Source organism: Stomoxys calcitrans, chromosome 3 (assembly GCF_963082655.1).
Source record: "Stomoxys calcitrans chromosome 3, idStoCalc2.1, whole genome shotgun sequence".
Classification (NCBI taxonomy): Eukaryota; Metazoa; Arthropoda; class Insecta; order Diptera; family Muscidae; genus Stomoxys; species Stomoxys calcitrans.
In genome coordinates, this window is record NC_081554.1 from 187257391 (window position 1) to 187281472 (window position 24082).

At 39.3% G+C, this 24082-nt stretch overlaps 1 protein-coding gene across 1 annotated transcript in view; it reads right to left on the minus strand.

Moving 5' to 3' along the window:
- The window catches only part of LOC106088208 (ATP-binding cassette sub-family C member Sur), a 189799-nt gene extending 180340 nt beyond the window's left edge, over positions 1-9459 (minus strand). The window contains exons 1-2 of the mRNA XM_059365738.1: positions 9254-9459; positions 5123-5393 (exon numbers count right to left, since the gene is read on the minus strand). Coding sequence (XP_059221721.1) covers positions 5123-5286 — 164 coding nt within the window. The 5' untranslated portion in view covers positions 5287-5393; positions 9254-9459. The remainder of the gene's footprint in view (positions 1-5122; positions 5394-9253) is intronic.
- Between the last annotated feature and the right edge of the window lie 14623 nt (positions 9460-24082).

Here is a 24082-nt window from a genome sequence, read left to right on the forward strand (position 1 = left end):
GGGGTATACTAATATCGTCATTCTGTTTGTAACTACTCGAAATATTCGTCTGAGACCCCATAAAGTATATATATTCTTGATCGTCGTGACATTTTATGTCGATCTAGCCATGTCCGTCCGTCTGTCCGTCCGTCCGTCTGTCTGTCCGTCCGTCTGTCTGTCGAAAGCACGCTAACTTCCGAAGGAGTAAAGCTAGCCGCTTGAAATTTTGCACCAATACTTCTTATTAGTGTAGGTCGGTTGGTATTGTAAATGGGCCATATTGGTCCATAACCTGATATAGCTGCCATATAAACCGATCTTGGGTCTTGACTTCTTGAGCCTCTAGAGGTCGCAATTATTATCCGATTTGCCTGAAATTTGTACTACGGATCCTCTCATGGCCATTAACATAGGTGCTAATTATGATCTGAATCGGTCTATAGCCCGATACAGCTCCCATATAAATCGATCTCTCTATATTACTTCTTGAGCCCTCAAAGGGCGCAATTCTTATTCGAATTGGCTGACATTTTACACAGGTCTCCAACATATAAATTAATTGTGGTCCAAACCGGATCATATCTTGATATAACTCTCTAATAGCAGAGCAAATCTTTTCTTATATAATTTTTTGCCTAAGAAGAGATGCCGGGAGAAGAACTCAGCAAATGCGATCCATGGTGGAGGGTATGTAAGATTCGGCCCGGCCGAACTTAGCACGCTTTTACTTGTTTATATTTGTGTCATATATGTTCAAAAAGTTTTTTTTGATTTTTACAAAAATTTTAACTTTCAAACTAACTTAGACATACTTTTTTCCCCTGGTGTATATGCCTATAAACACCTATACATCATAGGTATTACTTTTCTCTGAATTATCACTACACTACCTATAAACACCTATACATCACAGGTATTACTTTTCTCTGAATTATCACTACATTATTGATTTAGTATGCTGGTGACGAAAACATAGCCACAATGCCCAAGTATATAAAATTAATCATTAAATAATCTTCAATCCTTATAAAGCATATCCCAACATAATACACATAAAATTATCTCCAAGAATATCACCCATAAACACTTTCACACTTTGCCTTGCTGCATAAAGAGGGAGGCAAACGCCAGTCACCGCAATTTAATGCCTTGCTATATATATTTTTACACCCACTAACATAGGATAGGGGGTATGTTCATTTAGTCATTCTGTTTGTAACATCTCGAAATATTGATTTGCGGCCCCACATATATATTTTTGATCGTCTTGACATTCTAAGTCGATTTAGCCATGTCCGTCCGTTTGTGGAAGTTATCATAGCTTTCGATCGCATAAAGCTAGAAATTTCGCACAGATAGTTCTTATTGATGTAGATCGTTGGGCTATATCGCTTCAGATTTGGATAACCTCTCCTATAAAAACTCATTTCCTGATTTGACTTTTTGAGCCTTTGGAAGCCGTAATCGTCATCCGAGTTGGTGGAAATTTTGCACGACTACCGACGAGTGTGTCGAGCATGATTCAAAGCTGTCTATATACCCCCGGATTTGACTTCTTAAGCCCCTAGAGGCCTCAATTTTCATCCGATTTGGCTGAAATTTGGTATAAGGACTTGTGCTCTAATTAGCAACATCCTCGTTGAGCATGATTCGAATCAGTCTATATACTAATATAGCCCCCATATAAACCGATCCCCGGATTTGATTTCTTTAGGCCCTAAAGGCCTAAATGTTCATCCGGTCGGGCTGAAAATTGCTGCTTGTAAGGGTTCAAGATGTCAAATCAGGAGATCGGTTTATAGAGGAGCTATATCGCAATCTGAACCGATATGGCCCATTTGCAATCCTTAATGACCTACATCAATATTAAGTACCTGTGCAAAATATGAAGCAGGTAGCTTTAAGCATTCTACCGCTATCGTGATTTAAACACTCGGATGGACGGACGGATGGACATGGCTAGGTCGACTCAGAACGTCGAGACGATCAAGAATATATATACGGGTTGGGGTCTTAGACGAATATTTCGAGGTGCTACAGACGGAATGACTAGATTAGTATACCCCCATCCTATGGTGGAGCGGCCCCTGTCCAGCTAGTTTTATATTTCTTTTCAATTTGTTATACCCTCCGCCATAGGATGGAGGTATACTCATTTTGTCATTCCGTTTGTTTTTGTCTAAGACCCCATATGGTATACTCTTGATCGCTATGACATTTTAAACCGATCTAGCCATGGCCGTCCAAAAACCAATCTCTCGATTACACTTCTTGAACCTCCAGAGGGAGCAATTCTTATCTGATTTGGCTGAAGTTGTATACTACGACGTCCTCTATGATATTTAACAGTTGTGCCAAGTATTCGGTCTGAATCGGTTTAAAATCTGATATAGCTACCATATAAATCGATCTTCCTATTTAACTTCTTGAGAATTTTGAAATGCACAATGACTACTTCTATGGTCTCCAACATCCAAACCAAATATGGCCCGAATCGGTCCATAACCTGGTGCAGCTTCAGTAACATAGCAATTCTTATCCAATGTCCTTTGTTTGCCTATAAAGAGATACCGGGTAATGAACTTAACAAATGCGATACATGGTGGAGGGTATGTAGAATACGGCCCGGTCGAACTTAGCATGCTTTCACTTGTTTTATTTTCAAAACGTTTGGTCGATTGGTTTTTATGATTTTTAAAAGTGATTTGGTTCTTCGTTTCTCAGTTATAGGTGGTTTTCTGTGTTTATTATTTGCTAATTTATGCTTTCCCGCACTTATTTGATCTTTTTCCTTTCTTCTTTTATCCTTTCTTGTTTGTTTCTTTTTTAGTATTGCGAAAAGTTAGAAAACAATACTCATGTTGTATGCAGACACATATTTAATTTTGTTTATTCAATGATTTAAGTTATTTGATTTCTTTTTATCTAATGATGCCAAACAATTGAGCAAAATGAAGAGTTTTTTTAAGAAATTGCAAAAACTTGACCAAAAAATCCGTTATGGTTATCAACACAACCATAGAATTGTGGTATATTTAATTTGTCATTCTATCTGCAAAATTTCGATGCCTGATTCGTTCCCAATTCTCATAACATCAAACACCTCTTCCCTAGTTTTTAATATCAGATGCGTACTTTACTCTGAATGTTCTTTCATTTTGGTCCTCTTACGGTACCATATAATTATAAAGCCTTTCTTCCAGACAAACCTACACAATTTGTGAAAATTTAAAAAATCAGTTCAGCCGTTTTTGACGGGTCAGCCAGATGGGACAAACCGAGTCCCATAAATTCATAATTGGTTAATGTGCCCATTTGGAGCGTTTTCGGGAGGTTGGAGTGACTTCCTATACTTCGATTTGATTTTGTATGCCAGATTCGATATCTAATCCCGAATACCTTTCTTGAGCCTCATATTAGACTTAGACTCAAATTTAAATACCATATTCGTATTCTACTCTCTCCAATTCCTTTCGTTTGATACCTTTATTGTCCCGATCGGTCCACAGTTGATTTTGGGGAAAGGGGGAAGGTCATTCCCCCTTCCGATATCGAAAAATTGTATAGCCTATGTTTCCTTCCAGACCATCGTACACAATATGCGAAAAATTCGAGAAAATCGATTCTGCCGTTTTTGAGTCTATACGGAACATATTGTCATGATCGTCAAATAAACCTGTCGGATGCGGGCGGACCGTCCCCTTTGCACCATAAACGCCACCCAAAACCAAGAGTGGGCACATTATGGGCATCAAATGAAAGGTATTGGAGACTAGAAAACGAATATAGTTTATAAATTTGGGTCTAACTACCAAGCGGACCGCCCCAACCCCAAAACTCCTCTAAACAGATATATTCGACGTTCCTATCAATATGGGCCTCAAATGAATAGTATTCGGCAGTAGATTACAAATATGGCATACAAAATTAGGTCCAAGTAATTGGAGGTCGCCCCATCCCTAAACACCCCCAAATGGACATATCAAGCGACCAACCAAGTGCTTGGGGGTACGCCCTAAAGCAGCCCCTAAACTGAACTTCATTTGCGACTATGGCAATATAGAGCTCATAAACGGTATTTGGGAGTAAGAAACGAATTTGATATCTATTTTCAGGACAAAGTGCCGGTGGCCGTCCCAGCTCCAAGACACCCTCCAAACGATTCATATTTACCGACCATGGTAATATGTGGCTCAAATTAAAGGGATTTGGGAGTGGAGCACGAATTTGATATACACACTTGAGTCGAAATGTCTGAAGTGCCGTCCCTCCCCTATAAAGCACTTCTCATTACCCTAATTTTCAGAACACCAGATCTCTGAGATTGGTAATGCGATTCGTTCGAAAATTGTTTACACTCTTACAGTCACCAAAATCAAAACATGGTTTCTATTGTTGGGGTCGGGTGCCTCGGGGGCTGCCCAAAACCCTCCAAATGTATATATAAACCAATCACGACAATATGGAGCTCAAATGAAAAGAACTTGAGAGAAAAACGCAAATTTGATATCCAATTGAAGAGTCATGTACTTGGGGAGCCACCCCACCCCAAAATGCCTTCCTAATCCTTACAAACCATGGTAATATGTGACTTATATAAAAGCTGTTTAGGAGTAAAGTAAGAAATTGATACTCATTTTCGGGGTGTCCAGGCCACACTCAAACAGAACTTATTTACCAATCATGCCAATATGGCGCTCATATAAAATTTATTTGAAAGTAGACCGCCAAGCTTATTTTTACGTTAAGGGCCAAGTTTTTGGGTAGCCACCTCACCCCCGAAATATCCCCTAAATCTGAAATATTTACCAACACGGTAATATAGGACTCAAAAGAACGGCATTTGGGAGTAGAGTAAAAATGTACACAGGAATCGAGCAGGGGAAACATCTCACACATCAATGAGTGCTTACCGATTCAAGTTTAAACTCATTGATAAGGAACCTTTTTTTAAAGCCGAGTCAGACACCTCTTTGGGGAGAATTTTTGACATGACCATACATAGCATTGTACTTCGCAAATATCGCCAGCATTAAGAGGAGATAACCACCGCTTTAAATTGGTTTTATTAACTACCTTCTCTTGTAGTCTTTTATCACACGAAAATTTCTAGTTAGTTGGTTTTTTCTTATCGGCTTACCTAAATTTCCATTTCAGCAACATATAGATGATGAGGGCAAACATCAAAATTGAACACAAAGCAGAGGCCTTCCATTTCAGTGAATTGATGAGGCAAATATCAGTGCCCAATTCGTCGTGCAACACTTGAGAATCGGTTGTATCACAATTGACGATTACAGCCATTGTGAAAATATTCACAAACTAGTAAAACTTTATGGTAATTAAAGAAATTGATCATAAATTTTGGCACTATTTTATTAAATACATTTTTTAACTGGGATTTAAGTATTCTGTTTGAAGAAAAATCATTGAGGTTAGGTTTTTGTTTCTTAAAATTTTAAAATTTTTTTACTTTTTCTTTCTTTTGTTAATGCGTTTTTTTTTGTTTTCATTTTATTTTAAATTTTTTCTCTAATTTTTATACCCACCACCAGGATAGAAGATATATTGATTTAGTCATTCCGTTTGTAAAAATGCAAATTGCGAATTTTGCCCATGAACATTCCACTAAGGAATAGGGGCAAACTGCTCACTTCTAAGCTCAATGACAAGAGGCCTCCTTTTTATGTAACACACCCGAACGGCGTGCCGCAGTGCGACACCTCTTTGGAGAGAAGTTTTACATGGCATAGTACCTAACAAATGTTACCAGCATTAGAAGGGGAAAACCATCGCTGAAAATTTTTTCAGATGGTCTCGCCAGGATTCAAACCCAGGCGTTCAGCGTCACAGGCGGAGATGCTAACCTCTGCGCTACGGTGGCCTCCGTTTGTAACACATCGAAATATCCATTTCCAAACCTACAAAGTATATATATTTCGGAGCCATATAAAAATCTAAGACGATTTAACGATGTCCGTGTCCGTCCGTGTGTCCGCATGAAAACGCTATAGTCTTTAGGGTCTTAAGGTGGGTACCAGGTGTATTTATTACACGATTTCTCTGAAATTCAGAGCAGTAAGTTTGATTAGGCCCGTCGATTTCCGAACCAAAATTGGTTCAGATCGGAACATATTTGGATATAGCCGCCATATAGACCGATCTGCCGATTTTGGGTCTTAGGCCTATAGCAGGCGCATTTATTACCCGACTTCTGTCTCGAATATGGCCCAGGTCTGGTTATATTTACATATAGCTGCCATAGAGACCGATCTTCAGCTTTAGGGTATAAAGACCACAAAAAGGCGCATTTACACTCCGAGACTCCCGACATCCGACCCGAATGTGGTATATATCAGACTATATTTACATATATCTGCCATATAGATCGATCTTCCGATTTTGGATCTTAGGCCTATAACAGACGCATTTATTACCAGACTTTGTTGAAATTTGGAATAGAGAGTTGTACCAGGACTACCAACACCCGTCCCGAATATGGTCCAGATCGGACCATAGATATAGCTGCCATAGAAACCGGTCTTAAGCTTTAGGGTCTAAAGACCATAAAAGGCGCATTTATTATCCGATTTTGTTAAAATTTGAAACATTGAGCTGCTTTAAAGCTGTTAACATCCGACCCGAATATGGTTTATAACGGACCATATTTCCATATAACGGCCATATAGACTGATATGCCGATTTAAGCTCTTTAGCCTATAACAGGCTCATTTATTACCCGATTTCGTTGAAATTTGACATAGTGAGATTTATTAGGCCCGCCTGTATCCGAACCACAAATGATCCAGATCGGAGCATATTTGGATATATCTGGCATATAGACCGATCTGCCGATTTTGGGTCTTAGGCCTGGATATAATAGTATTGTAATTATTATACCCTACACCATAGGATGGAGGGTATACTAATTTCGTCATTCCGTTTGTAACACCTCGAAATATGCGTCTAAGACCCCATAATTTATATATATTCTTGATCGTCATGACATTTTAAGTCGATCTAGCCATGTCCGTCCGTTTGTCCGTCCGTCTGTCCATCCGTCTGTCCGTCCGTCTGTCTGTCCGTCCATCTGTCCGTTCGTCTCTCCATCCGTCTGTCTGTCCGTCCGTCTGTCCGTCCGTCTGTCTGTCCGTCCGTCCGTCTGTCCGTCCGTCTGTCCGTCCGTCTGTCCGTCCGTCTGTCCGTCCGTCTGTCCGTCCGACTGTCGAAAGCACGCTAAAAGTAACGCTAGCCACTTGAAATTTTGCACAAATTCTTCCTATTTGTGTACGTCGGTTGGGATTGTAAATGGGCCAAATCGGTCTATGTTTTGATATAGCTCCCATATAAACCGATCTTGGGTCTTGACTTTTTCAGCCACTAGAGGGAGCAATTCTCATCCGATTTGACTGAAATTGTGCACGAAGTGTTTTGTTATGACTTCCAACAACTGCGGTAAGTGTGGTTGAAATCGGTTCATAACCTGATATAGCTGTCATGTGACCCGATCTTGGGTCTTGAATTCTTGAGCCACTAGAGGGCGCAATTATAATCCGATTTGGCTGAAATTGTGCACGAAGTGTTTTGTTGTGACTTCCAACAACTGCGGTAAGTGTGGTTGAAAACGGTTCATAACCTGATATAGCTGTCATATGAGCCGATCTTGGGTCTTGACTTCTTGAGCCAATAGAGGGCGCAATTCTCATCCGATTAAGCTGCAATTTTGCATGCAGTTGTTTGTTATAACAACAACTGTGCTTAATATGGTTTAAATCGGTCCATAACTTGATATAGCTGCCATATAAACCGATCTTGGATTTTGACTTCTTGAACCACTGGATTGATTGAAATTTAGCATGAAGTATTTTGTTATGACTTCAAATTCAAATTGATACATAACCTGATATAGCTGCCATATAAACCCATTTGGGTTCTTGACTTCTAAAGCCCCTAGAGGGCGCAATTCTTATTCGATTTGGCGGAAATTTTGTACAACGGCTTCTTCCACTACCTTCAACATACGTGTCCAATATAGTCTTATTCGATCTATAGTCTGATACAACTTCCATATAAACCGAACCCCGAACCGAACCTCCATATAAACCCGATTATGCTTTCTTGAGGCCCTACTCATTCCGTTTGTTACACCTCGAAATATTCGTCTTAGACCCCATAAAGTATATATACTCTAGATCGTATCGAAGTTCTGAATCGATCTAGCCGTGTCCATCCTGCGGTCCGTCTGTCAAAATCACGATAGAGGTCGAACGCGTAAAGCTAGCCACTTGAAATTTTGAACAAATATTTACTATTGATTAAGGTCATTGGGGATTGCAAATGGGTCATATTGGTTCAGATTTGGATATAGCTCCCATATAAACCGATCTACCAATTTGACTTCTTGAGCCCCTGGAAGCCCCAATTTTTGTCCGATTTGGCTGAAATTTTGCTTACGGTGTTTTGTTATGACTTCCAACAACTGTGCTAAGTACGGTCTAAATCGGTCTATAACCTGATATAGCTCCCATATAAACCGATCTCCCGATTTCCCTTATTGAGCCCTTACATGCCGCAATTTTTGTCCGATTTGGCTGAAGTTTTGCATGCGGTGTTCTGTTTAAAATTTTTATCAAAATCCTTGGTGGTGGATTCCCAAGATTCGACCCGGCCGAACTTAGGACGCTTTTACTTATTTCTTGTTTCTATTTACTTGTTAGTTGTTTTTTAATTTTTCTTGGAGCTAAAAAACGTTCTCTTGTTTAGCTTTAACCAAAGAAAAACAAATTTAAAGCAAAATTAACTTCTTTATTATATATAATTTTTTTTTTATTTCTTAATAAACTTTTTTCTTTTCTCTTTCGTAATTTCTTATTTCACTTTTTTCAAATTTTATACACTTTAATAAACATTTTGAACATTTCTTAATTACGCCAATTCATTTTATTGTTGGTGGTTTTATTTTTCCTCATGATGTTGGTGTTTGGGAATTTTGTTTAAGAATCAACATTTCATTTCTATTTTTCTTTTAATTCACATTTTGTACAAGAACTAAACACACATGGAAACACATCACTGACTTCCCTTAGTGAATTTCGGAAAAAATGTTTTTTTCTCTTTTTGAAAAAAAAATTATTTCAAATGCGATTTCCAAACTTTTTTTGTTGCCTGTGCTTAAATGTGTGTGTAAATTAGTGATACAATTCCAAAGAATTTCCAAATTTTCACATAAACACTCACACACACACACACTCGGTAAGAAACCGCACATTACCCAAGATCCGCCGGCGGGAAAACACAAAAAGTACTATGCCAATAAGAAAAATGTTTATATTTTCACAAGATCGTCGTCGTCATCATCCTCATCATCAACAACATCAATAACAGCACATCAACTACAACGACACCAAAACAAATGCAACCAAAATATAATTTTTTTTCTTTCACCCGATTGGAATATTCCGAAACTTAACCGTTTGCCTCAAAGTCTAAAGATTAACTGAGTGGAGAATATTCGAAAATTGATATATCAAATGGCCAGCAGCTTCTTTTACTCAATGTGCTTGCTGCCCATTGACTATATCGATGGAGCCGCACATCCTGCTCTTCATAATTTTGGCTAAATTCTTGGAACAACAACACAAAACACACCACCCAACCCACTTAGCTCTCCGGCAATATGAGAAGAGAGAAAGAATCACCAAAACAAAAATTGATCATTGTTTTTTGCATGCAAAGAGAGAGATTTTTTTGAAAAGTAATATTCCATATACTTTCATGGAATATAAAAGAAAATGAGAAAAAGAGCGAGAAGATTGATTTTTGTAGAGTTTATTTTTGCAAGTCAAAGGGAAGCATCCAAGCAGGGCCAACACAAAATGCAGCTATAATAAGTGGCGGTAAGATTATATATTAATTTAAATTTTCCCAATTTTAATTCTATAAAAAATTTAAAATTAAAACAAGATGTAAAATAGAGAGATCGATTTATATGGGAGCTGTATCGGGCTATAGATCGATTCAGGCCATATTATACACATATGTTGATGGTCATGAGAGGATCCGTCGTACAAAATTTCAGGCAAATCGGATAATAATTGCGACCTCTAGAGACTCAAGAGTCAAGATCTCAGACCGGTTTATATGGGAGCTATATCAGGTTATGAACCGATTTGAACCTTATTTGACACAGTTGTTGAAAGCAAGAATAAAATACGTCATGCAAGATTTTAGCCAAGAAGTCAAGACCCAAGATCGGTTTATATGGCAGCTACATCAGGTTATGAACCGATTTGAACTATACTTGGCATTGTTGTTGGATATCGTAACAAAACACGTCGTGCAAAATTTTATTCCAATCGGATAAGAATTGCGCACGCTAGAGGCTCAAGAAGTCAAGACCCAAGATCGGTTTATATGACAACTATAACAGGTTATGAACCGATTTGAACTATACTTGACACAGTTGTTGGATATCATAATAAAACACGTCATGCTAAATTTTATTCCATTCGGATAAGAATTGCGCACGCCAGAGGCTCAAGAAGTCAAGACCCAAGATCGGTTTATATGGCAGCTATATCAGGTTATGAACCGATTTGAGCCATACTTGGCACACTTATTGAATATCATAACAAAACACGTCGTACAAAATTTCATTCCAATCGGATAAGAATTGCGCCCTCTAGAAGCTCCAGAAGTCAAGACCCAAGATCGGTTTATATGGCAGCTATATCAAAACATGGACCGATATGGCCCATTTACAATCCCAACTGACCTACACTAATAAGAAGTATTTGTGCAAAATTTCAAGCGGCTAGCTTTACTCCTTCGGAAGTTAGCGTGCTTTCGACAGACAGACGGACAGACGGACGGACATGGCTAGATCGACATAAAATGCATTTATTATCCGATTTTGCTAAAATTTTAAACAGTAACTTGTTTTAATATTGCCTTTATCGAATCCAAATATGGTTCAGATAGAACTATATTTAGATACAGCTGCCATATAGACCGATCTGCCGATAGAGGGTCTGACGCCAATAAAATCTTTATTTATTACCAGATTTCGCTGAAATCTGACACAGTAAGTGGTTTTAAGCCTCCTGACATTCGACTCAAATATGATTCAGATTGGATAATATTGAGATATAGCTGCCATATATACCGATCTGCGGTTTAAGGGTCTGAAGCCCATAAAAACTTTGTTTATTTTCCAATTCCGCTGAAATTTGAAACAGTGGGTTGTTTTAAGCCTCCCGACATTCGGCTCAAATATGGTTTAGATTGGACTTTATTTAGATATAGCTGCCATATAAACCGATCTGCCGATTTAGGGTCTGAAGTCCATAAAAAGTTGCATTTTTTACCCGATTTCCCTGGAATTAGCCCCCAAATAATGCGATCTCCCGATTATAGATATTGAGCATCTAGAGGAAGCAATTCTTATTCGATTTGGCTGAAATTTTGCACAATGAATTCCACTTTGGTCTCCAACCACAAAACCAAGTATGGCCCCTATCGGCCCCTATATTCATAACTTGCTATGCTGTTTAAACTATAACAGCATAGCAATTCTTATACACTATCCTTTGTTTGTCTACAAAGAGACATCGGTCAAAGAACTTGACAAATGCGTTACATTGTGGAGGGTATTTAAGATTCGGCCTGGACGCTCGAAGTCAATCTAGCCATGTCCATCAGTCCGTCTGTCGAAATCACGTTAGCGGTCGAACGCGTAAAGCTATCAGCTTGAAATTTTGCTCAGATACTTACTTTTGATGTAGGTCGTTAAGGATTGTAAATGGGCCATATCGGTTAAACCGATCTCCCGATTTGATTTCTTGAGCCCCAGGATGTCGCAATTTTTGTCCGATTTAGCTGAAATTTTGCATGCAGTGTTCTACTACGACTTCCAATAGCTGTGCCAAATATTAAATTTAAATTTTACTGGTTTGACAGAAATTTGGTATTTCGAATAAAATTATGCCCTTCTATAAAATTTTTTTTTGTATAAATTTTGGGGAGAATCCATGGTGGTGGGTTCCCAAGATTCAGCCCGGCCGAACTTAGCATGCTTTTACTTGTTTTTATATCCACCACCAAAGGATGGGGGTATATTCATTTTGTCATTCCGTTTGCAACACATCGAAATATCCATTTCCGACCCCATTAAATATATATGTTCTTGATCAGCGTAAAAATCTAAGACGTCTGTCTGTTGAAATCATACTACAGTCTTTAAAAATGGATATATTGAGCTGATACAGCCCCCATATAGACCGATCCACCGATTTAGGGTCTTAGGCCCAAAAAAATCCACATTTATTATCCGATTTTGCTGAAATTTGCAACAGTTAGTTGTGTTAGGTCCTTCGATATCCTTATTCAATTTGGCCCAGATTTGGATATAGTTGTCATATAGACCGATCTCTGTATTTAGGGTCTTGGGCCCATAAAAGGCACATTTATTGCCTGATTTCGCCAGAATTTGGGGCAGTGATTTCTGTTAGGCCTTTCGATATCCCTCTTTAATTTGGTCCAGATCGGTTTAGATTTGGATATAGCTGCCATATAGACCGATCTCTCGATTTATGGTTTTGGGCCCATAAAGGACGCATTTATTGTCCGATTTCGCCAGAATTTGGGACAGTAAGTTCTGTTAGGCCTTTCGACATCCCTCTTTAATTTGGCCCAGATCGGTTCAGATTTGGATATAGCTGTCATATATACCGATCTCAGGAGTTAGGGTCTTGGGCCCATAAAAGGCTCATTTATTGCCTGATTTTGCCAAAAATTGGTAAAGTGAGTTGTGAGTGAGTTCTTAGGTCCTTCGACATTCTTCTTTAATTTGGCTTAGATCGGTCCAAATTTGGATATAGCTGCCATATGGTTTTGGACCCATAAAGGACGCGTTTATTGTCCGATTTCGCCAGAATTTGGGACAGTGAGTTCTGTTAGGCCTTTCGACATTCTTCTTTAATTTGGCTTAGATCGGTCCAAATTTGGATATAGCTGCCATATAGACCGATCTCTCGATTTATGGTTTTGGGCCCATAAAAGACGCGTTTATTGTCCGATTCCGCCAGAATTTGGGATTGTGAGTTCTGTTAGGCCGTTCGACATCCTTCTTTAATTTGGCCCAGATCAGTTCAGATTTGGATATAGCTGCCATATAGGCCGATATCTCGATTTTAAGTCTTGGCCGCATAAAAGGCACATTCAAAATCCGATTTCGCTGAAATTTGACGTAGTGACTTATGTTAGGCTTTTCGACATCCGTGTCGCTTATGTTTCAGATCGGTCAATATTTTGATATGGCTACCAAAAAGACCATTATTTTGTTCTTTAAAATTGAACAATGACTTGTACTTATTAGACTACTCAATATCCGTGTCGAATTTGGTCCAAATCGGACCATATTGCGATATAGCTGTTATGGGGGCGTAAATTAACCTTTTTCACCGGATTATGACGAAAGGTTGTCTACGTATTTACCCGAGGTGGCGGGTATCCAAAGTTCGGCCTGGCCAAACTAAACTAAATTTTTGTTTATTTCTACAGGCTCACTGTTTCAATAGAAATCTGAAAAGAAATGAGTTGTAGCCAATATATGGTGGATGGAGGTTCTGCTGAATGGTTTTTATTAATGAGCTTTTCAACACCAATATCAAACATTTGAAAATTTTCCTTGATGCGTGTGACCATAGAGGATTTTAATTTCAATCACTAGAATTGCATTGATTTGTTTCTTTTGGTTTAAAGTTTTTATTTTATTATTTTTAACATACACTTGTAAAGTTAAGTGCATTTTTATGAAGATTGCATAAAATTTCCGCAATATTTTTATACCCTCCACCATAAGATTTCGTCATTCTGTTTGTAACTACTCGAAATATTCGTCTGAGACCCCATAAAGTATATATATTCTTGATCGTCGTGACATTTTATGTCGATTTAGCCATGTCCGTCCGTCTGTCCGTCTGTCCGTCCGTCCGTCCGTCCGTCCGTCTGTCTGTCGAAAGCACGCTAACTTCCGAAGGAGTAAAGCTAGCCGCTTGAAATTTTGCACAATTACTTCTTATTAGTGTAGGTCGGTTGGTATTGTAATTGGGCCATATCGGTCCATGTTTTGATATAGCTGCCATATAAACCGATCTAGGGTCTTGACTTCTTGAGCCTCTAGAGTGCGCAATTCTTATCCGATTGGAATGAAATTTTGAACGACGTGTTTTCTTATGGTATCCAACAACTGTGCCAAGTATGGTTGAAATCGGTTCATAACCTGATATAGCTGCCATATAAACCGATCTTGGGTTTTGACTTCTTGAGCCTCTAGAGTGCGCAATTCTTATCCGATTTGAATGAATTTTTGCACGAAGTATTTCGTTATGATATCCAACAACTGTGCCAAGTATGGTTGAAATCGGTCCATAACCTGATATAGCTGTCATATAAACCGATCTTGGGTCTTGACTTCTTGAGCCTCTAGAGTGCGCAATTCTTATCCGATTGGAATGGAATTTCGCACGACGTGTTTTGTTATGATACCCAACAACTGTGCCAAGTGTTGTTTAAATCGGTCCATAACTTGATATAGCTGCCATATAATCCGATCTTGGGTCTTGACTTCTTGAGCCTCTAGAGGGCACAATTCTTATCCGATTTGAATGAATTTTTGCACGAAGTATTTCGTTATGATATCCAACAACTGTGCCAAGTATGGTTGTAATCGGTCCATAACCTGATATAGCTGTCATATAAACCGATCTTGGGTCTTGACTTCTTGAGCCTCTAGAGTGCGCGATTCTTATCCTATTGGAATGAAATTTTGCACGACGTGTTTTATTTTTACTTTCAACAACTGTGTCAAATAATGTTCAAATCGGTTCATAACCTGATATTGCTGCCATATAAACCGAAATCTTGACTTCTTGACCCCTAGAGGTCGCAATTATTATCCGATATGCCTGAAAGTTTGTACGATGGATACTCTCGTGACCATCAACAAACGTGTTTATTATGGTCTGAATCGATCTATAGCCCGATACAGATCCCATATAAATCGTTCTCTCTATTTTACTTCGTGAGCCCCAATGGGCGCAATTCTTATACGAATTGGCTGAAATTTTACACAGGTCTCCAACATATAATTTAATTGTGGTCCGAACCGGACCATATCTTGATATCGTTTTAATATCAGAGCAACTCTTTTCTTATATCCTTTTTTTTTTGCCTAAGAAGAGATGCTGGGAAAAGAAGTCGACAAATGCGATCCATGGTGGAGGGTATATAAGATTCGGCCCGGCCGAACTTAGCACGCTTTTACTTGTTAATTATATTTTAAGTCTATAGATTGTGTCTGACTTTTGTATACACTCTGCCATTGGATATGCCAACTTCGCCAACTCGCTGCACTCTACCATTCGTTATACACTCTACCATTGGATATACTAACTTCGTTCCCACTGGTCTAAGACACAGTAAGTTATGATTTTATATACCTTACTGGGTCTTAGACCAGTGTGGACGAAGTTAGTATATCCAATGGTAGAGTGTATACCGACTGGTAAAGTGCAGCGAGTCGTCATAATATTTTCCTTCGACCTAGCCATGTCCGTTCAACCGTCCATTCTCCTGTCTGTCCATTCGTCTGTCTATATGTTCGTCCGTCTGTAAAACCACGATACTTTTAACATGATGTAGGTCGGTAGGGATTGTAAATTGGACAAATCGGTCCACGTTAAGATATAGTTCGATCTCTCAATTACACTTCTTGAGCCTCTAGAGGGTTCAATTCTTATCTAATTTGGCTGACATGGATATTTAATCGAATCGATCCACAACCTAATGTACTTCCCATATATGTATGCCGATCTCCCGGTTTTACATCTTAAATCTCTAGAGGGCTCAATTCTTAGCCGATTTGGTGTTATCTTCAGCCATGTAAAACTTCTCTGCTAAGGGTTGTCACTGTGTGTTATGCCATTTGGGCCTCGCTATAAAAGGGAGTTCTCTTATCATTGAGCAAAAACTGGAATCGGACATAGCTCATCCAAAAGAGAGAAGTTTCCCCGCTGTTCCTTAATGGAATGTTCATGGGCGAACATGGTATTTTTATTATGATTTAAATGTTGCTCTTTTATTTATTCTCATAAATTCCCCTATAAAGAGTTTGAGGTTAGTTTTTCTAAACACAGTAGAAATGCATGCCACACTTCTTTTCCTTTCATCTTCCCTTAACCCATCCATGCACATGCTCGATGCCTTTTAAATGTTTTCATTTAATTGATGTCAACTATAAATCCAACATTCATAATACCAGGGAGTTGCTTCACAATATGGGATACTCTTACTCTGTGTTATTATTAATTGACCCTTAATGATCGTCTTAAGTAGGAGGCCTCAGAGGCTGAGTCTTGCTACTCTATATATAACATGCTTGGAAGTCTTATTGGTTTGCAAAAGCTAAATATTTACAAAACAAATGAAGCGAAGTGAGTGCATTTGTTGTCATTAATTGAACAAAGAAACAAACCACCACCCTTGCGTCACATGTCTTTCTCATCTGTAGTTTTAGATGGGAGTGCGTAGCAATGTAGATCACATCTTGCCTTTAATTGCAGCCACAACTGGAGTATAAAGTTTAATGATCTTAGCATTAACATGAATGGCAGGGAAAAAGAAATATTTTGGGAGTTTTGTATATTGTAGGCTTAACAAGTAAAAAGGCCTTAAGTTCGGCCGGGCCGAACTTTGGATACCCACCACCTCGGGTATATATGTAAACCACCTTTCGTCAAAATCCGGTGAAAAATGCATACCTTATGCCCCCATATCGAATTATGATCCGTTTTGGACCAAATACTTATAAGTACAAGTCATTGTGTATAACAAAATATTGGTCTTTTAAGTAGCTATATCTAAAAATAAACCGATCTGAGCCATATACGACACAGATGGCGAAAAGCCTCACATAAGTCACTGTTTCAAATTTCAAGAAAATCGGATTATAAATGCGCCTTTTATGGGGCCAAGACTTAAAATCGAGATATCGGTCTATATGGCAGCTATAACCAAATATGGACCGATTTGGGCCAAGTTTTGGAAAAATGTCGAAGGGCCTAACACAACTCACTGTCCCGAATTTAGGCGACATCGGACAATAAATGCGCCTTTAATGGCCCCAAAACCTTAAATCTAGAGATCGGTCTATATGGCAGCTATATCCAAATCTGGATCAATCTGAGCAAAATTGAAGAAGAATGTCGAAGGGCCCAACACAACTCACTTTCTAAAATTTCGGCGACATCTGACAATAAGTGCTCCTTTTATGGCCCCAAAACCTTAAATCGGAGATCGGTCTATATGGCAGCTATATCCAAATCTGGATCGATCTGAGCCAAATTGAAGAAGAATGTTGAAGGGCCCAACACAACTCACTGTCTCAAATTTAGGTGGCATCGGACAATAAGTGCTCCTTTTATGGCCCCAAAAATTTAAATCGAGAGATCGGTCTATATGGCAGCTATATCCAAATCTGCACCGATCTGTGCCATATTGAACAAGGATGTTGAAGGGCCTAACACAACTCACTGTCCCAAATTTCGATGACATCGTACAATAAATGCGCCTTTTATGAGCGCAAAACCTTAAATCGAGAGATCGGTCTATATGGCAGCTATATCCAAATCTGCACCGATCTGTGCCATATTGAACAAGGATGTCAAAGGGCCTAACAGAACTCACTATCCAAAGTTTCGGCGACATCACACAATAAATGCGCCTTTAATGGGCGCAAAACCTTAAATCGATAGATCGGTCTATATGGCAGCTATATCCAAATCTGGACCGATCTGAGCCAAATTGAAGATGAATATTGAAGGGCCCAACACAACTCACTGTCTCAAATTTCGGTGGCATCGGAAAATAAATGCGCCCTTTATGGCCCCAAAACTTTAAATCGAGAGATCGGTCTATATGGCGGCTATATACAAATCTGGACCGACCGAGCCAAATTGAAGAATAATATCGAAGGGCCTAACACAACTCACTGTCCCAAATTTCGGCGACATCGTACAATAAATGCGCCTTTTATGGGCGCAAAACCTTAAATCGAGAGATCGATCTATATGGCAGCTATATCCAAATCTGAACCGATCTGGGCCAAATTGAAGAAGTATGTCGAGGGGCTTAACCTAACTCACTGTCCCAAATTTCGGCGACATCTGACAATAAATGCGCCTTTTATGGGCCCAAAACTTTAAATCGAGAGATCGGTCTATATGGCAGCTATATCCAAATCTGAACCGATCTGGGCCAAATTGAAGAAGTATGTCGAGGGGCTTAACCTAACTCACTGTCCCAAATTTCGGCGACATCGTACAATAAATGCGCCTTTTATGGGCCCAAAACTTTAAATCGAGAGATCGATCTATATGGCAGCTATATCCAAATCTGAACCGATCTGGGCCAAATTAAAGAAGGATGTCGAAGGGCCTAACACAACTCACTGTATCAAATTTCAGCAAAATCAGATAATAAATGTGGCTTTTATGGGTCTAAGACCTTAAATCGGATCGGTCTATATGGTTGAAGGGCATACTTTTATTCTACATACCAAACTTCTGTCGAACCAGCCAAAATTAAAGCTTCTACGATCCGAACAAGGATAATTGATAGACCGGTTTATATGGGACCTATATCAGGTTATAAACTGATTTGAACCGTACTTGGCACAGTTGTTGGAAGTCGTATCAGAACAGAATTGTGGCTAACTATGTGCAAAATCTAAGCCAAATCGGACAGGAATTGTGGCTTCCAGGGACTCAAGAATTCAAATCAGGAGATCGGTTTATATGGGAGCTATATTAGGTTATAGACCGATTTGGACCGTGCATGGCAGGCACAGTTGTGGAAAGTTAGAACACTATGTGCAAAATTTCAGCTAAATCGGACAAAAATTTTGGATTCCAGGGGCTCAAGAAGTCAAATCGGGAGATCGGTTTATATGGGAGCTATATCAGGTTATAGACGGATTTGGACCGTGCACAGTTGCTGGAAGTCATAACAGAACACTATTTGCAAAATTTCAGCCAAGAGCTCCAGAAGTCAAATCGGGAGATCGATTTATATGAGCCTATATCAGGTTCTTGACCGATTTAGACCGCACTTAACACAGTTGTTGGAAGTCGTAACAGAACAGCACATGCAGAATTTCAGTCAAATCAGACAAAAAATGTGGCTTCCAGGGGCTCAAGATGTCAAATCGGGAGATCGGTTTATATGGGAGCTACAGCAGGTTATAGACGGATTTGGACCGTACTTGATGCAGTTGTTGGAAGTTATAACAAAACACCATGCACAAAATTTTAGCCACATCAGACATAAATCGCGGATTCTAGGACCTCAAGAAGTCAAATCGGCAGATCGGTTTATATGAGAGCTATATCAGGTTATAGACCTTTTTGGACCGTACTTGGCACAGTTGTTGAATGTCATAACAGAACACTATGTGCAGCCAGAAGTGCAGAAGTCCAATCGGAAGATCGGTTTGTATGGGAGCTATATCCAAATCTGAACCGATGTGGCCCCTTTGCAATCCCCAATGACCAACATCAATATTAAGTATCTGTGCAAAATTTCAAGTGGCTAGCTTTACGCATTCGACCGCTATCGTGATTTCGACAGACGGACGGACGGACAGGGCTATATGGTATCAGAATGTCGAGAGGATCCAGAATATACTTTATGGGGTCCCAAATCAATATTTCGAGGTGTTACAAACGGAATGACAATATTAGTATACCCCCATCCTATGTTTAAGCTTATCATTGAGCTTAAACATTAATCGGACTGTACTCATTGAAATGGGAGAAGTATCCCCTGTTTCCTTAATGGAATGTTAATGGGAAATTTAGCAGTAATTGTAAGCAGTGTTGCCGTTTTTGGTGGGTTCCTACCAAAATTGATAGGTTTTTATTCTCTTGGTAGTCAATTACTGAAAAAATCCTCGGCTTAAAATTATTTCACTTCTTGTCGCCACTGCTTCTTCGTTTAGACTGCCGAATAAAAGAATGGATGTCGAGAGGCTTAGTACTGTTGCAAGGGGTTGCACCGTTTCAAACTTCAGAAAAAAAGTTCTCATCTCTGTAATGATAAAGTTTCAATACTGACTATAATTGGTTCGAGTGTCAAGAGATCTCTTTCAAATTTCGTTAATTATGGATAAGAAATACGGTTTTTGTGCGTTCAATGGGAAGAGAGGCCTATATGGCATCTGGTCCATATTCAGATTTTTGTACTTAAAACAGCTGCTTTTGTTTGCTGATTCAGCTGCCCGAAATGTTTGCTAATACAGTACCCCTAAGTTTGCTGAAACAGCAGTAATGTCTGCTCTCCCATTTTCAGCAGACAGAAACTGCCGTTTTAGCAAACATTTTTGCTGTTTTGACCAACAAATTTGATTGAATGTAAGAGCCTGCCAACCTCCCTTGAAAATTAGCAGTGCAGTAAGTTCAAATTGTTCATGTGCTTCTAATTTAAGATGCCACTGTTACCCACCAAAACCCACTAACACAAGATCTTCATTTCCGTTTCCTGTTTAGTTATTTCCATATCATATTGTTTTATTAAATGACATTACTCGCTTGTTGCTTACCGCTTCACTTGCTAATGCACCATGTCTTCTGCATAATTTAACATTGTTATCTTACTTACTACCCCCTTGAAACTGGTTAGAGAAGAAGTGCTCCTTTTTTGAAGGATTTCGTGGTGAAATGCTTTCAACTCAGATTATGTTTTTTTTTTTTTTTTGGGGGGGGGGGGGGGGGGGGGGGGGGGGAATACATATCAGTGCCAGTTTCGTAATGCAACATTTTCGGAAGTAGGACAAAACCACAAATTCTAAAGCTGCATTAACATAAACAAACATGTGGCAATAGAAAACCACAAAACGTGGAGACCAACCAATCTTGTGGAGATTTTTTATGTTAGAGTTAAAGAGGTTAAGGACATCACAGTAGATGAAATAAGAAGTTCTAGAAATTAAATTTTGACAAAATATTCTATAGACATAGTAAGTAGGGAAGAGCAAAAGTCGGGGGGTGCCGATTATATAATACCCTACACCTACCCTATAAGTGGAAATTAGGATCTACATCTTATTCTAAACCGATTTTGACTTTGGACTTATCTTCTTCTTCTTATATATAAAAATCAATTTGTGTTTGTTTGTCAGTTTGTTTGTATGTTTGTGTGTTCCTTATAGACTCAGAAACGGCTGAACTGATTTTCTTGAAATTTTTACAGATGGTGCATAATGATCCCGTGGTGAAAATAGGGTACTACATTTTTTGATATCTGAAGGGGGGGGGGCGGACCCTCCCCCTTACCCTAATTTTCAGAAACGCCAGATCTCGAAGATGGGTGGTGCGATTTGAGCAAAATTTTGTGTGCTCTCATATAGTACCCTAAAAATAAAAATTTGGTGTCATAATTTCGGATGGGGTACCTAGGGGGGGCCGCCCCACCCTAAAACCTACCAAACATATATTTAGACCAATCACGACAATATGGGACTCAAATGAAAGTTATTTAGGATAAGAAAACGTATCTGATAACCAATTGTCGGACCAAGTGCTAGGGGGACCACCCCAACCCCCAAAACACCCCTAAATCGGACATATTTACCGACCATGGCAATATGGGACTCAAATAAAAGGTATTTGCGAGTAGAATACGAATCTGATATCCAAATGACCACGTTTCTGGGGGTCCACCCCTTCCCCAAAACACCCCCCAAACTGGACTTATTTACTGACCATGGGAATATGGGGCTTAAATAAAAGCCCCAAACCACTCCCCCCACAACACAAGTGTCTATGGGGCAACCCCACCCCCACAACACCACCCAAATAGTAAGTATTTGCTGACTTTTGCAGTATGAGGCTCAAATAAGAGGATTTTTAGAGTGGAACACGAATCCGATGTATATTTTCAAGGCCAACTCACAAAGTGGCCGCCATCCCACAAAACACCCCCCAAGCCGGTCATGTTTGCCGACTATGCCGACTATGGGGCTCAAATTAAAGGTTTTGGGAGTAAACCACGTATCTGATATCAACATTAGGGACCAACTGTCTAGGGGACGTCCCATCACCATAACAACCCCCAAATAGGACATATTTGCTCACCAAGACAACTTGGGTCGTAAAGAGAGTGGAACTAAATATTTATAGTTTTTAGGGCCAATACCCCAAACCGGACATATTTGCTGACTTTTGCAATAAGGATTGCAAATGAGATTTGAAAACGAATTTGATATCCAATTTTGAGGCCAATGGCAATATGAGGTTCAAATAAATGATATATAGATATATGAGAGTAGAGAACGATGCTGATATTTTTTCCGGGCTTAGTGTTTGGGCGACCACCCCAATCCCCAAAACACCCCTAAATCGGTCATATTTACCGACCATAACAATGTGGAGCTTAAATGAAAGGTTTTGGGGGGTAGAGCCAGAATTGATACATATTTTCGCGACCAATTTTCTGGGGGTCTACCCTTTCCCAATATACCCCACAAACAGCAACTTTTGAGTGACCATCGCAATATGGGGCTCAAATAAAGGTATTTGAGAGTAGAATACGCATTTTATATCCAAATGTAGGACCATGTATTTAGGGCATCACCCCTTTCCCAAAACACCCCCAAAGGGAAACAATTTTTCGACCATGCCAATATGTGGCTCAAATGAAAGTTATTTGAGATTAGAAAACGAATTTGATAACCTATTTTGGGGCCATGTGTTCGGGGGACGCCTCATCCTGTAAACTCCTCTTAAGCCAATGGCAATATGGGGTTTAAATAAATGGTATTTGAGAGAAGAGCACGATGCTGATATTTTTTCAGGGCCATGTATCTGGGAGTACACCTTACATCCAAACTTAAATTCGTAGATCAATAAAGATCATATGGGATTCAGATAAAGGCACTTATATTGTTAAACTGTTAGTCAAGCGATATACTATTATCGTAGCATGGTATTTCACTAAAAAATCTTTAATTATCGAAAATAAATATTCCAAGGAAACTTTTGTTCCATATAAAGTTAAAGAAGGCGCAGCGGAGCGGACCCGGGTCAGCCATATCCAAATCTGGACCGATCTGGGCCAAATTGATCAAGAATGGCGAAGGGCCTAACGCAACTCACTGTCCCTAATTTTGGATAATAAATGCGCCTTTTACGGCCCCATGACCTTAAATCGAGAGATCGGTCTATATGGCACCTATATCCAAATCTGGACCGATCTGGGCCATATTGCAAAAATATGTCGAGGGGTCCAACTTAAACCACTGTCCCAATTTTCAGCGACATCTGACAATAAATGCGCCTTTTATGAGCCCATGGCCTTAAATCGAGAGGTCGGTCTATATGGCAGCTATATCCAAATATGGACCGATCTGGGCTAAATTGAACAAGGATATCGAATGGCCTAACACAACTCACTGTCCCAAATTTTGGCAAAATCGAACAATAAATGCTCCTGTTATGGGTCCAAAACCTTAAATCGAGAGATCGGTCTATATGGCAGCTATATCCAAATCTGGATGTCGAAGGCCTAACACAACTCACTGTCCCAAATTTTGGCAAAATCGAACAATAAATGCGCCGTTTTTGGGCTCAAGACCTTAAATTGAGAGATCGGTCTATATGGTAGATATATCTAAATCTGGACCGATCTGGACCAAATCGAAGGAGGATGTCAACAGGCCTAACACAACTCACTGTCCCAAATTTCAGCAAAATCGGATAATAAATGTGGCTTTTACGGCCCTAAGACCCTAAATCGGTGGATCGGTCTATATAGGGGCTATATCAAGATATAGTCTGATATAGCCCATCTTCGAACTTAGCCTGCTTTTGGACCAAAAATAGGATCTGTGTAAAATTTCAGCTCAATATCTCTAATTTTAAAGACTGTAGCGTGAACAGACAGACGGACATGGCTTGATCGTCTTAGATTTTTAAGCTGATCAAGAATATATTGGGTTGCCCAAAAAGTAATTGCGGATTTTTTAAAAGAAAGTAAATGCATTTTT